The sequence below is a fragment of the Ctenocephalides felis genome, unplaced genomic scaffold, assembly GCF_003426905.1.
Source record: "Ctenocephalides felis isolate EL2017-DRISC unplaced genomic scaffold, ASM342690v1 CF-g0.4_SCAFFOLD_01886, whole genome shotgun sequence".
NCBI classification, from domain to species: domain Eukaryota; kingdom Metazoa; phylum Arthropoda; class Insecta; order Siphonaptera; family Pulicidae; genus Ctenocephalides; species Ctenocephalides felis.
This window is the reverse complement of record NW_020538040.1, coordinates 88,589,601-88,605,301: the sequence shown is the minus strand read 5'-3', so window position 1 is coordinate 88,605,301 and position 15,701 is coordinate 88,589,601. Positions and strand designations below refer to the sequence as shown.

The 15,701-nt window shown below is 29.5% G+C and overlaps 1 protein-coding gene across 1 annotated transcript in view; it reads left to right on the top strand.

The window, feature by feature from the left end:
* LOC113375501 overlaps positions 1-15,701 on the top strand; it is a 66,879-nt gene that overhangs the window by 32,534 nt on the left and 18,644 nt on the right. The window contains exons 23-32 of the mRNA XM_026615431.1: positions 1,700-1,833; positions 3,243-3,452; positions 3,696-3,782; positions 3,873-3,949; positions 4,381-4,606; positions 6,294-6,481; positions 8,411-8,599; positions 9,084-9,315; positions 10,836-10,963; positions 13,066-13,666. Of these exons, the coding sequence (XP_026471216.1) occupies positions 1,700-1,833; positions 3,243-3,452; positions 3,696-3,782; positions 3,873-3,949; positions 4,381-4,606; positions 6,294-6,481; positions 8,411-8,599; positions 9,084-9,315; positions 10,836-10,963; positions 13,066-13,666 (2,072 nt within the window). The remainder of the gene's footprint in view (positions 1-1,699; positions 1,834-3,242; positions 3,453-3,695; positions 3,783-3,872; positions 3,950-4,380; positions 4,607-6,293; positions 6,482-8,410; positions 8,600-9,083; positions 9,316-10,835; positions 10,964-13,065; positions 13,667-15,701) is intronic.

The following is a 15,701-nucleotide window of genomic DNA, read 5'->3' as shown; positions in this document are numbered from 1 at the left end:
TAAGGAATTTTGACACGCTATTAAGAAACCACGTGTTCGTTTCGTTCAGGGCCGTATTGTCAAAGCGTTTATTTATGACTCTGTCGTTATGTAATTGTAAAAACAACCCCTCAGCGAATCTTCTTTTAATTGTATTCTCTTCAAAATGTAAAATTTTAGGGTTAAAAAAATCGATATTATGATTTAAATTTTTAATATGCTCAGTTAACATTGTTTTAAATTGCTTGGGATTTTTTGAATTATTTTTGTGTTGATTAAGGCGTTTACTCAGGTTTTGGCTAGTTTCTCCAATATAAAAGAGTTCGCAATTAGAGCAATTAATTTGATATACCAAATTCAATTTTGATTCAATTTTGACCGCCTCAGGAATTTGGTATATCAAATTAATTGCTCTAATTGCGAACTCTTTTATATTGGAGAAACTAGCCAAAACCTGAGTAAACGCCTTAATCAACACAAAAATAATTCAAAAAATCCCAAGCAATTTAAAACAATGTTAACTGAGCATATTAAAAATTTAAATCATAATATCGATTTTTTTAACCCTAAAATTTTACATTTTGAAGAAAATACAATTAAAAGAAGATTCGCTGAGGGGTTGTTTTTACAATTACATAACGACAGAGTCATAAATAAACGCTTTGACAATACGGCCCTGAACGAAACGAACACGTGGTTTCTTAATAGCGTGTCAAAATTCCTTAAAAAATAACAAAATCCCATCGCCTTTTAAATTTTCCAAAAAATATCAACACATGTTAAAAACTGCTTTGAGAAAAATGTGACATTTCTATCCTAAACTCCGAAGAGTAAATACATAGTTTCGACAACTTGTTAAGTTATCATGATTATTAGTGTGTTTTACCATTTGTGATGTTTGTGTTAAAAAATATATATCCTATCAATGTGCACATACTCATACCATGGATTAATAATGGTTTCATATGCTATATTAGGATACAAAATTGTAAGTGTTTTATTACTATTATTATTATTATTGTTTTACCATGAAATTTCCTTTCATATAATTCATTTAGTTCCAATTTTTATAGTTGACTTGATTACCACTGAATGATGGCTAAGATGCTAGCCGAAACGTATGGATTTTAAATAAATAAATTTAAAAAAAAAAACTCATACTATTTTTATTGATGTTACGCCCGAATATTAAACTCAAATTAAACATATATATATATATATATATATATATATATATATATATATATATATATCTTGAGGATTTTTTGTTCGACTTTGGAACATTCAATTCATATATATATATATATATATATATATATATATATATATATATATATATATTACAAACGTGCCAGACACATCTTTCAAGATTTTTCAATCATTGCAAAAATGCATAAAATGCAAAACTTCACTTACTCAATGAAGTCGAAATAATACAAATCTTCAATTATTATTGCAATAAACATATGTTTCATAAGTATCGCTGCTTGAATTAGAATATTTATAAGAAATTAAAAATTGTGACAATTTATAAAACCTAACAATTTGCATCTTTAAAAGTTTGGGTAGAAAATTAATTGATTTTATTTAGACTTTATGCATTTAATGCTAATGACCGCAATTTTGGAAAGCTACATAATTACAATAACTTATTTATTGTATTGTTTACGCGATGGTTAGACATATGCCCAATTATATCAGATATACGCGTACTTTACAGACATATGCTGGATTCGTCTTACCGTCCTTCTGATCTTAACTCTGGGCCTGATTTGGGAGATCTGTCACATAGCATTACCCGAGTATGTGGTGGCTGGAGTCCTAACGATTCCGATGCAAGAAATGTTAAAGAAGGTTAGTGATACCAACAATTTCATTAGTGTTTCATTACTTCTCTTTCCGAGGAAAGCATAAAATAAATTATTTAATATCTAAAAAAATGTTTATATAATTTGTTATTTTTAAAATTGAATTTCATAATATAATTGCAATTTTAACAACAATATAAGAAGCAGTTTCTTACAAGCCGTACTGATCTCTATACTGATATATATATATATATATATATATATATATATATATATATATATATACAGGGCCGGTCGTGCCTTGCATGCGATACATGCAAAAAATGCGGGCGCACGCCTTAGGGGGCGCCAAATCGAGTTTGGAAATTAAATTTATAATATATTAGTTACATTTTTTATTATTTATATAAAATTTAGAATACTTAATAAATTATAATAAACAATTTAACTTATTTAGACATAAAAAGCATATTTATTTTGCAATGTGATATCAGTAGAAACAATTAACCGTATAAAAACTGTACAAATTTGTAAATAACAGCTCTGTTTATTGCTTAACCTACTTATTCATTTTTTTCTTTGTTTGAAGTTACCGTGGAATCGAAAAAGAAATTATCTAGTGTTCAATTCCATGCGCAAAACTGCGAAAGATTAAATTAATTATTGGGCATTATTGAGAAAAATTGCGAGCTGATTTAGTTGAAACAGAACTTGTTAAAAATATAAATTAATAATCGGGAAAATGAACAATGGGGAGTTAGTGGTTAAAAAATGGCATGTTTATTCCGAGAAATTGAATAGTAGCTTTTGTTTTTGTTGCAAATGTTTCGCATCTGATGAACTTTGAATGATGAAGACATGCGCGATTAAGGTTATGGAAATGGAACAAAGATGAAAAATGAAAGCAAAATTTCTTTTGGAACGAAAATCTTAAGTTTCCTTTTATACCTAGTGGTGTTCGTACTCTAAATTTTCTTAATTATTAACTATGCAGAAATAATACATATCAAACATTATTAGTTTTTTTTTCAATATAGTTCAAGAAATGTGTAATTTCTTTACATTTTTTACTGATTTTTGGACAATACTTCTAAAATACGTTAAAAATTAAACTTTAAAACAACAAACTGATTTTCTGAATATGACGGGAATGCAAGGATGCCGAACTGTATTCATATGAATATGTTCTTACTATATCAATAAGGAGAAGTTTACGACGCAATTTTGGATATTGTAAATAATGAAAAATTAAATTAAATTAAATTAAAATTTAAAAAAGCTAGAAAAAATGTTGCATGAGGGCGCTAAGGACCCCAGGACCGGCCCTGTATATATATATATATATATATATATATATATATATACCTATATATTTATGTTTATGTTTATGTTTGCCAAACTCCGTTTATTTACATATGTGAAACAATTTAGATGTACCTTTTCGTTCTATAATAGGAGATCAAGTTCGTTTGTCAGGAGGACGTAGTACACCTACTTGTTACACTCCAACTACTGAAGAGTTGCAGAATCGCACGAATACAAGTAGCAATGATGATACGCCTATCATTAATAGTACAGACGATAATTTAAGTTTAACTACTAATGATGAACGAGCAATAATTTATCAAGTGGGCTGTAATTCTGGTGGTCAGTCCGAAAATGGCGGTAAATATTTTAATTTGTTGCATTTTGGTTTTGAACAGCAATATTTTTAATATTAAGTGGTTTATTCGACGAGGTATATTACATGCTGATACTTCATTAGTCAAAAATAACCATCGTAAAAAACAATATTCAGTACAACAGAATAGAGTATCAATTTTTGATTACTGTCTAAAGATCTGAACTTTATCCTTATTTTAAGAATTGTAATTTTTTATTTAATGTACGCGTAACAATCATTAACAGCATCATCAGTTTTGCAGTCTCAAAGTTTGGATTCCGAAAATAGTGTATCAAAGAAATGGTCTTCGAGCGATATATCTAGAGAATTAGGTATTTAAAAAATAAAATAATATACAATAAAATTGAATTTACGACTTGAAAGATTAGCTTTTGCGTGCAATTTTATTCATTTTTAACTAGATCGTTGTAAAGAGATGTTAAGAGTTCAGCACAATTTGAATGCCTTATATAAAAAAGAAGTCGCCAGTTTATCACAGGTTAGTAATCATAAAACATTATTACTTTAAGAATATTAAATATTTAATTAACATCTACCATTTTTACTATGAAATTATATAAAAATGACTATTGTCGCAATACTAAAATTGTGGAATTAAATTGTTTACTAAATTGCTCTCTGGATTAAAAATAAACTTTTATATAAAAATGTATCAATAGAAATAATGTTTTATTAATTTCTTTCTGAGAGTGATTTTCAAGGCTGTGAAGCATTATTAATTATATAAGAATATTTAATGATAATACTCCAAGTGTCATAGCGTTATTATACTGCATATATAATATAAAAATTATTATGCTGCAATTGAGATAAATATATAATATGCAAGTCTTAAGAAATATATATGATGCAAAATATAAAAATTTTTATATGAAAAAGTTGATAAACACCCTAATGATTTTTGACTAGGAAGTTGGACGTACGCGCGCCGATTCATCAAGACGCGAAAGTGAATTATTGGCACGCAGGCAGGATTTGCATACGGAACCAAATCGTTTTAGAATTTTGCAACCACCGACTAAACAACATTCTTTGATATCACCTGATATCGCGTTTGGAAACTTAGATCAAATTGGAGCAGGATTAATAAACAAGTTTTCAGTTGATGATAATATTGAGGAAGAACAAATTATCGGTAATGGTATGATACGTCAGTATAAACATATGCATACTTGATCACAACCACACAAAATATACCAGCATCATAATTAAGAAATCTAGTTTGTTATTGTGGTTGTTAGTTATTTATTTTTTATTTCAATTTTTAAATGCATATGTATTTATAATGGTTAAAAAACCTCGAAATATTTAACTAAACGAACTAATACCAAGCCGGCTTGGTGGCTCGTGCAGCAGTCTCATTCGTAAATTGTTAGTTCTTGATGAAAAATAAAATATTGATAAAACATTTTAAATAAAAGAAAATTAATACAAACATTTCAATTAACTATATTTAAGTTAATTTACAAGTACATCGTAATCTGACTTTTGTCTATAAAAATCGGTCAATAAACTAAAATAGTATAATTGAAACCACAAAAATCGAGTTTTTAACTTCCTGGAGTTGAAGTTATAGTAATCGTGCAAAAATCGAAAAAAAAATTTTTAGGTATCTTTAGATTTCAGAGGAGTTTCATTTGACATACTTTGGAAAAATGGATGTATGTATGTGTGTGTGTGCGTATGTATAGATACAATTTTTGTCCTCGTTGTCGTGAGCAAAGATCAACCGATTTGAAATATTCAAAAAGCATTCGATTCCTATTGATAAGGAGATGTTGTGATTAGTTTATTCATTAGGGTGTTTCGAAGATACGGTGCAAAGAGTACAGAAAATGGAAATAAAGTTTTTGAGAGAACGGAGCATTCGATTTGAATAATTCAAAAAATATTTCACTTGTATTGTCAGGGCTCGCTCGTAGGTAAGTGGTTAGAACTACTGGACCTGAATCAGGGGTCCTGGGTTCGATACCCACTTCGAGCAGCCTGTTGTCAGGCAGCAGTGACAACGATTTTCACTTGGAAATATAGATAGCAATATGTTTCCAAGTGAAAACAGCCCTAATACGGCATTGCTGCATCAATTAAAAGCATCACTATTACAATAATTGTAATAATAAAAATTCAGCACATAGAGATGCGACAACTATTTGGGTTGCCATCTATAATAAAATAAACGTAGTTTGTAAGATATCATAACAACAGCTCAAAGAACCCATAAGTTCTGATCGCTGTTCAAATATCATATATATTAAAAAAAACTTGTATTATCGTAATGTGGAATAATTGAATTTCTGCAAAGGCAGGTTTAGCGATTTCGTAGATCCAGAAAAAAAGTCAAAAAACTGCAATTTGGCGGTCGAAAATTACATATTTTTGACATAATAGATCAACCGAATGAGTATCACAAACTTTCAAGAAATTTCAAATATGTCAAAATTTTCAGAAAAAGATTTAATAAATTTCCGTTCTCACAAAATTTCAAAATTTTCATAAATTTTCTAAATTAAAAAAAATATTATTTTTGTAAATATCAAAATATTTACAAAAAAAATTTCAAATTTTGAAGAATGAATCATAATTTTCAAAACCGCATTTTTTTCATTTTTTTTAATATCCAATTTTTTTTTTAGTTAGACTTTATTCTAGAGTTTTTTTTATTCAACAATATACAATTGAAAAGAACAATTTTTCAAAACGCAAAATTATCGACATCATTATCATTCGTTACACATGCACACACACCTAAGACAAGAGCAGTTTGCACTAACAATATATTTTATACATTCACAATATAATAATTGTAGAATAATTCCTTTTAGTAACCGATTATAGCGGACGAAACTCGGGCGCGGTGAGCAAAAGCGGAACCCCGTCCACACCCGTGCAGCAGGTTGGTGGCACGGTACCCTTATACAAAACTCAGTGTTGTGATACCTTGAATATACAAGGAGCGCGAGGTCAAGGAATATTCGAAATGCATATGCTAAGAGTACGATTGGCGCCTGAAGTAAGTATTACATTATATACTATACCTACCGTATATTGAAACTACTACAAGCATTTTCTAAAATACATACGTGTAAGCAGGATACATTTGCACATGGCTTATTACAAAGGTGATGCACGATTGATGAGCCCGTTAGGGATTTGTTTGATTCCTTAGTTGTTATTTACTTGTTTTTTTTTCTTTTTTGTCCTGATGTATACAGAAATATTTTATTTTATATAATTCAGATACATGATTAGATTAATGACAGTAAACAAATTAAATCAATTACAGTAAAATACAAAGATAAAACGATACATATATTTTTTTTATTGAAATATAAATTTTATACATCTTCGTACAAAATATCTACACAATAGTATTATTTTATACATGTCATTGTTATATGTGTATATATGTATATAAAATGGTCATTACAATATTTTATATCATATTCTATAATTCAATCATACGTATATTCATTTTTACATTCATACTTTGGTGTAATTTAATCATCTATCTTTATAATATTGTTTTAATTTAATTTTAAATCTATTTTCTTCTTATCTCGTAAGTCCATTTAATAGCAAATAAATAAATATATAATATATATGAATAATTTCATAGCACTCCAAATAGTGTTCCGCCTCGTTTTATTGGTTCTTTTTTGTTTTAGATGAAAAGGGTATGGGCGCATTGCCATACAGAATCGGCCCCACCCTGGTATTTAAATAATTTATACGTCATTTTATAGGTCTGAATGATAAAAACAGATATACCAATTTTCAACTTTGTACCTCTTCTTATGGCCGAGATATCATTGAAAATATGCCAAAGTGGCCCCTTCTTTCAAACTCTCTTTTTGGCGTAACCATAAAAGATATCGGAAAAATTTTTACGTGATTCTACTCACATTGACTCAGACCACATTATGTAGAACAATCGATTCCAAAAAATCGTTTACTATTAGGTGAAAAAGACACAATAATTTTTCAATTGATTATTTCTGGTAGTGCATTTATTTGGACCACTTTCTAATTAGCGTTATTCGAAAGCCCATTGTTTTTGCTTTGAGTACTGCAAATATTGTTCAAATCAATTTAGTGGAACACATTGGGAATTGAAAAAAAACGGCGCCAGTACACCCAGTAAATAATACCCTGCAATTGCATAGAGTTCGTTTGGACGCAAAGCAGTGCGCGATGCGCCGAAACGATTCATAAGAAATTCTGAATGCGAAAATATTTATTTTATAGTTATATGATATGTATACATATAAATTAATGATATAATGAAACATTGTAGTTTCAACAAACCCAAAAAACTTTTTTTTTTGAATGATAGTTGTAACATTGTGACAATAAAGCCCTTATTGCGACCATTCTTTATCAGTACTACAATTTCACAGTCATTATTAGTTTTACTATATTAATTAAATCACTAAAACTAGTGGTGTATCGTGCCTTAAGGCAAATTACTGGAACTTCTGGATGCCTTAGAAACGGAAAAAAATTCAAATAAGATGTTACATAGGGATTGATCACATTATTTTTTTTTATTCATTTTTGTAAATGACATAATTCAACTTAATACCAACAAGACAAATTTGATTTTAGTTTTATTTTAAATAAAATTACAAATTATTTGTATGTGCAAAGTTGCGTTCCAAAAAGAACAAAAAAAAAAGATATTTCTATTTATTTTTTGATTTGCCAAAAGCATGTATTACTCTACAAGGAAATCAATGTTTTTGTGGATATTAAATATTGTAAATGTATACAAATCAATTTGAAAACTGCAACATAAGTTGAACAAAAGTAAAATTAAATGACTTGTTGAATGCTTATCTACATATTTTTTAATCGTTTGTTAAACATATAAAAAAGTTTTTCCAGGTATATTTTGTCGATTTGGATTTTTAACAAGGTGCAATATATGATTTTTTTACAGGGAATGCGAATTTTGTGTAATCGTTGTGAAGACAGGAATACCGGTGATTTGAACCTCTTTCTGTCCTGGCGCTTTTACGATCAGGATTTGGCATGCACGTTACCCAAACCGGCGCCTGATGCTGTATTTAATACTGCCACCGTTTATAAAGTTAACGTGACAGAAGATTTTCTCAACTATTTAAATAACGTAGGTTGTTCAAATTTATTTAAGTAACTTTACTAGCACATAATAATTAAATTATATATTACTGATAAATATTACAAATATGAAAGAAGAATTACATAATCTAATACAAAAACTAGTTTCTTTATAATATAGCCTATATTTTCGTAATACCGTTGATCGGCTTTAAAATTAGAAATCTTATTGAAAATTTTTTGTAATAATATCTTGAGAAAAAATAAATGACCTCGTGGAGAGTTCAAATGATATTTTTATATTTACATTTTGCTAAAAGAGTTTTATGATGTTGAATTAGGAATCGATATCAAATAAAATTATGTTCAATTGAAAGAGCTCACGATACATTAAATACTTAAAATTGTACTTTTTTGTCTGATATGGTGTTAATTTTAGTAAAACATTCGACTAATTTAAAAAAGGTACTTTGAGAATAGCAACCTTGATGTTTTCTAATGAATCATAATTTTCGAAATTTAAATATTTCTAGGACACGGTTCACGTAGAACTGTACGTCGTTCCTGATTCGCTTTCTTCAGATGAAGCAGAGTCGATTCTGCAAAGTAAAGCATTAACGATCGGGAAGAAACCAGTGCCAGGTAACAAGATACCTGAGCTCGCTGCCCGCGGTCAGTTGAGGCTGGATGAATTGATACAATATCCGCAAAATAAAATTCACGCTAGTGTTCGTTTGGTAGTAGAAGATAATGAAAATGCTTCAGGTATTGATTCATATTGTTTTCATTTTTATATCGATTAAACAAATTTTAGTAACTAGTGGTGTATGGCATCCTGCCTTAAGGCAAGTTGCTGGAATTTCCTGTACCGTAATTTAAACTAGTCGTGCATGGTGCATGACATCATGCCATACACAAGACAAGTAATGTTTTTAAAATAAGCTTTACATTTTTTTAAATCTTTGAAGAAATGAAATTTTTGAGAATTTTGAAATTTTTATAAAAAAAAATTGACTTTTTAGAAAAATTACATTTTTAACTTTCCGTAGGGCAAGTTAAAGTAATCGCAAAAAAATTGAAAATGAAAATTTTTATATATCTTTACGTTTCAAAGGTTTTTGAACATTTTGGCATACCTTAGAAAAAATGGATGTGTGTGTGTGTGTGCGGATACAAATTTTCGTCGACGATTTCGGGAGCACCGATCAACCGATTTGAATAATTAAAAAAACATTCGATTTATATTGATAAGAAGACGTGCTGATTAGTTTTTGGCAAAGGCAGGTCTAGCCGTTCTAAAGATACGGGGCAAAAAGTGCCAAAAACGGTAACTTAGTTGTTAAGAGAACGGAGCGTTTGATTTTAATAATTCAAAAATCATTTTACTTGTATTGACAAGATTAAGAACTGATCAAATTTTCATAAAGGCAGGTTTAGCGGTTCGGAGATCTAATGAAAAAAGTAAAAAAAATACCATTTGGCGGTCAAAAATGATTATTAGATATATGCACATCAAATTATCAGATATTTTATAGAGATTTTAACAATAAGCATAATTTTTGTTTACATTCCTATAAGTTCCGTACCAATGTTTATCCGTTAGACGGCGACACGGCGCTTATGCGCTTCGATATTTCGCCTCTATGCAGTTAAAGCAGTACGATTGCATTGAAAAAATGTTCTGAATTTCCAAGATATTTCAAAATAAATTTTTCTTCAAAAATTCTTTTTTTTTTTCAAAAAAAAAGTAAATTTTCGTCGAAAATTTATAGTTTCTCAAAAATCCAATTTTGTCACAGTAAATTTTTTTCAAAAATGTTAATGTTTAAAAAAAATAATAATTATTGGTACGGAAAGTTCCAGCAATTTGCCTTAAGGCACGATGCCATGCGCCCCACTAGTTTAAATATGTAGTTGAATGAACGCTATGAATATTTGATAATGAAGTTTCCATGCTTGCATAAAATTTTAAGATATTTGAGACAGTCTTTTATTTTGTATGAAGTAAAAGGTATTAAACAAATTTTCAATCAAATGTACACTTATCAAGGATATTAATTGTTGTGGTTAAATTCAATGTATCTGAATTATTGTAATCTTATTTATTATTCGTCTATAATTTATTGTTCTTTACACATAAGTTTTCGATAAAAACGTTTATCGTTTTTCAGCCATTTCAGTGTGAAGTAATTTCGGGCATATATAGTTTGAAATATTGATTGACTGTGATATTGATTATGATATAAATTCATTTTGTTTATTAATTTATTTGAATTTCATTTAAGATTCGTGTATATCTGTCAATGGCTGTGCTTTGGATCGGCATTTTGGAATGTTACAATGTTGGTATCGTTTGACTTGCGACGTTAACTTAATAAATCGTTATCGTGACCGCGTCTATAGAACTAGAGAAGTGAGTATTAATATTAAATAAATATTGAATATTAATATATAATCGTTAGTATTGTAATAATAAAAACAATCACTTCAACTATTAATAATTTTACTTCTACCATTGAATTCAATTTATCTATTCGATCAGTAGTATTATGCTTTTGTTTTAATTTAGAACTATGCTAAACTATATAATATATACTTAGTTATTATTATTATTTATATTGGGGTGGTTCTGAATATGGATATTTTAGCATTTTTTGCACTCAGGGGCTATAATGCTACCAAAATGTTAAAAAGGTTCTCTGAAAGTTTTAGCTCTTTATATTTACTTTAAGATAGTCCGCTCCCCAACCAAAGTTTCTTATGGAAATATGCATAAAATTCCATTTGTTTTTTAGAATTTTATAACTTAGCGATAAGTGAATCGAAATTTTGAGAATGACATTATATTTTCGTATTTTATAAAAATAAATATTTACTTAGGAAGAAGAACCAAGAAACTTTGGTTGGAGTGCGCGGACAATTTTAAAGTTAATATTAGCTCTTAATAGAGCTAAAACTTTCAGAGATTTTTTTTATCAATTTGGACCCATTTGAACCCCTGGGAGCAAGAAAAATCGAAATATCCATATTAAGGACTGACGGTTATGCATTATATATGTAAGCCTGATGAAATTTATTTTTGTTTAACAACATTCAATTTATTACATTAATGAAATCAAATACTTTATGATTTTACAGATATACAAAACCAAATACATAATTATGATCTATGTTTAAATTACGTTAATTATTTAAAAAGGTTTTGTATCATAAGGTCTATGTTTGAATTACGTTAATTCTTTAAATATATCACAACAAAAACAAATTTATATTATGGAAATATGAGATTTAATGTTATGCTACCTACATCTTGAACTTTTAAACTTCCCGTAGGGCAAGTTATAGTAACCGCAAAAAAATCGAAAATGAAAATTTTTATATATCTTTACGTTTCAAACCTTCTGAACATTTTGGCATACCTTAGAAAAAATGGATGTATATGTGTGTGTGTATATGTGTGTGTGTGTGTTTTCCAAAGAATGAGGCAGTATCAAAGACGCAGTAAGATTGCGTAATGAAATTAATCCACTAATAAAATAAAATCCTGGAGTACGGAAGAAATGTTAACAAAATAGTTATCTATATAAAAAATTACGTATTCAGGGATATCATAAAATCTACTGAATTTTAGCAATCATATATAAAAATGAATCGCAAAATATGTTGCTAAGCGAATAACTCAACAACGCCTGGACCAATTTGGCCAATTATTTTCTTTAAATGTTTGTTGAAGTCCAAGGATGGTTCTTACGGCGACAAAAAATCGAATAATTGCCGGAAAAACCCTAAAAACAGCCCTTTTTTTCACATACAAACGTTTTCTAACTAAAACGTAGAATCAATTTGAGCTTTATTGCTATTATATAAAGTTTATATTAAATTGAAGCACTGATCATAAATCCTGATTAAAATTACTTACTTTTAAATGCTTAAGTGTAAATATTTAATTATTTTTAATTTACACCAAATTATTACCAGGGTGACGGGTTCTATTCAGGATAATTTTTTGCAATGAATATAAAAAAGGTAGGAACAAAACACTGCCACATTACAAATTTTATTTGACAGATGTTATTATAAAAACTGTGAAATATATGATTACTTTCTTTTAATTCTTGTATCGCGGAGTGAATTAAACATAGAAGGTAAATGAAAGTACTGACAATGAGGGTATTTTTTTGTAAATGGAAGAGTAATAAGTCGGAATACATTTAGAAAAGTAAGAATGTTTAGTCGACACGAAATATTTCTACAAGTTATCAATGAGTTAACGGTGAATATTATTCTTAGGGCCCGATTCTGTCGTATAATAGACCAATGTTATGGTAAGGCTATGTTATGTAGCAGTTTTCATAGAAAATCGTGCTAAAATCTGTCAAAAGCCAGCCATGTGGTTGCAAATTAAACCATCTGAATTCTACGTTTTCCCATTCATTTCAGTCCCAAATTGTTAACATGTCAGTTATACGGAGTAAATGTAAAAATTGAGTATTAAATCATCAATTTAATTTTCAGCGTCCTCAGAAAACCCCCGAGCTGCGATTCGGTGCTTTAACAGCTGGTGGCTGCTGTGATTCTTCAGATTCGTGTTGCGACCGCGTGCATAGTTGCTGTTCAAACAACAATGGTACCAAAACCGAGAATACCAGAAGTTGCGGTCGAGCTGGACCTCGAACGTCTTCGGGAAGAGGAGGACGACCAACATTACGGGATGTTAATCCACACTCAACACGTGCGGGCTCGTGTCATTCGTCTACGCATAGCTCGCACGCCGCGCGTCCGCCTGCGGCTCGTACGGGTCCGTTGCGCGGTATCGGGGCGTATAAGAACCTTCATAACGCGGACTCGTCACGTGCGAACGCGGTTAATACGCATACGCACGCGCACCATCAGAAGCTTCATTCGCAGAACGGCCGTGTTTGTGCCAATAGTACAGATCTAAGTAGCAACAGGTGCGCAGCAAAATGTGGAGAAAATCATAGCAACGATGAACCGGATAGTACAAACGAAAACAGCGACAATAACAGCTTCATTATCGAAACGCCGAATGACAGCCTAAACACCAGCGAGGACAGCAGTTTTACTAATAACGAGAATTCTTGCACACATGACACTGGTTTGTTTGATGGATATAGTTAATGCATATACATGGTTAATTTTAATTTTTGATTTATTATAAACAATATCAACTAGTGGTGCATGGCATCGTGTCTTAAGGCAAATTGCAGGAACTTCCCGTACCAATTTACAAAAAAAAAAAAAATTGTTTTCAAACTTTGAAAGACAAAAACTTTGACTTTTTAGGAGAAAAACATTTTTAAAAAAATGTTTTTTTTTATTTTGAATTATTTTGGAAATTTTGAACTTTTTTTCAAAGGACTGCCTTAGCGGGCATAGAGACGAAAAATTTGTATCCGCACACATACATACTTACATCCATTTTTTCTAAGGTATGTCAGTTCAGAAACCTCTAAAACGTAAAAATATACAAACATTTTCATTTTCGATTTCTTGCGATTACTACGAGAAGTTGAAAATGAAACATTTGAAAATTTTAATTTTAATTTCAATACAGTTACCATGAATGATCAAAGTACGGCATTATTAACTTCCCGTAGGGTAAGTTATAGTAATCGCAAAAAAATCGAAAATGAAAATTTTTGCATTTCTCGACGTTTCAAAACCTTCTGAACATTTTGGCATACCTTAGAAAAAATGGATGTACGTGTGTGTGTGTGTGTGTGTGTATGTATGTATGTATGTATGTATGTATGTATGTGTGTGTATGTATGTGCGGATACAAATTTTCGTCGACGATTTCGGGAACACGGATCAACCGATTTGAATAATTCAAAAAACATTCGATTTGTATTGATAAGGAGACGTGCTGATTAGTTTTTGGCAAAGGCAGGTCTAGCCGTTCCGAAGATACGGGGCAAAAAGTGACAAGAACGGTACCTCCGTTTTTAAGAGAACGAAGCGTCCGATTTGAATAATTCAAAAAACATTTTACTTGTATTGACAAGATGTAGAATTGATCAAATTTTCATGGAGGTAGGTCTAGCGGTTTCGGAGATCTAATAAAAAAAGTAAAAAATAATGCCGTTCGGCGGTTAAAAATTATCATTAGACATATGCACATCAAATTATCAGATATTTTATAGAGATTTTAACAATAAGTATATTTTTTTTTACATTTTTATGGGTTCCGTACCAATGCTTATGCGTTAGACGGCGGCGCGGCACATGCGCGCTTTGACATTTCGTCTCTAAGCAGTTCAAGCAGTGCGATTGCTTTGAAAAAAAGTTCAGAATTTCCAAAATATGTCAAAATAAAGAAAACATTTTTTTCAAAAAAATTTTTTGTATCCAAAAAAAAAATTTTTTTTCAAAAAAAAATTTTTTTTTTCATATAAATTTTTTTTTTCAAAAAAAAGTAATTTTTTGTCAAATTTGTAGTTTCTCAAATCTATTTTTTTTAATTAAATTTTTTTTAAAAATGTTAATCGTTTTTAAAAAAATAATAATTTTTGGTACGGGAAGTTTCAGCAATTTGCCTTAAGGCACGATGCCCTAATTGCCTTAAGACAGAATTCCACTTACAGCTAGTTTTTTAACCCTTTCGCTACGGATGTCGTCCCTGCACGACATATTATTTATCTCTGCTTCAATACTTATCATAATGAATTAAAGTATTAAGAATTCTATATTTTTATTGTAATTTCTAGTTTATTACAATTGTAATTCTTAATTTTTATAGATAATCGTAGAAATATCTTAAAATATATCGTTTTGCCTGTTCGTTGAGTAATGTAACTGAGCTGCACGATGTTCCCGTATAGCAAAAGGGTTAAAGAATGTCAATTAATGTATTTATTTATAATATAAACGCCACAGCTGATTATTTTGAAAAGGATCATTTATATTTATAATCAAATTAGATAACACCATAAACTGAAAAAATCTAGTAACAATATGGTTATTTTTAATATACTTATTTACTGTATTTTGATAATTTATAAGCTTTTTTGACAATATTGAATAGTTTTTTTTGATTAGGGCTAAACTAATATCACTGCGGTAAGAAGACTAGTTTTTATAGCATTATTTCACAAATTAATTTGAAAATTTAGAAAAATTAGTATTTTTTA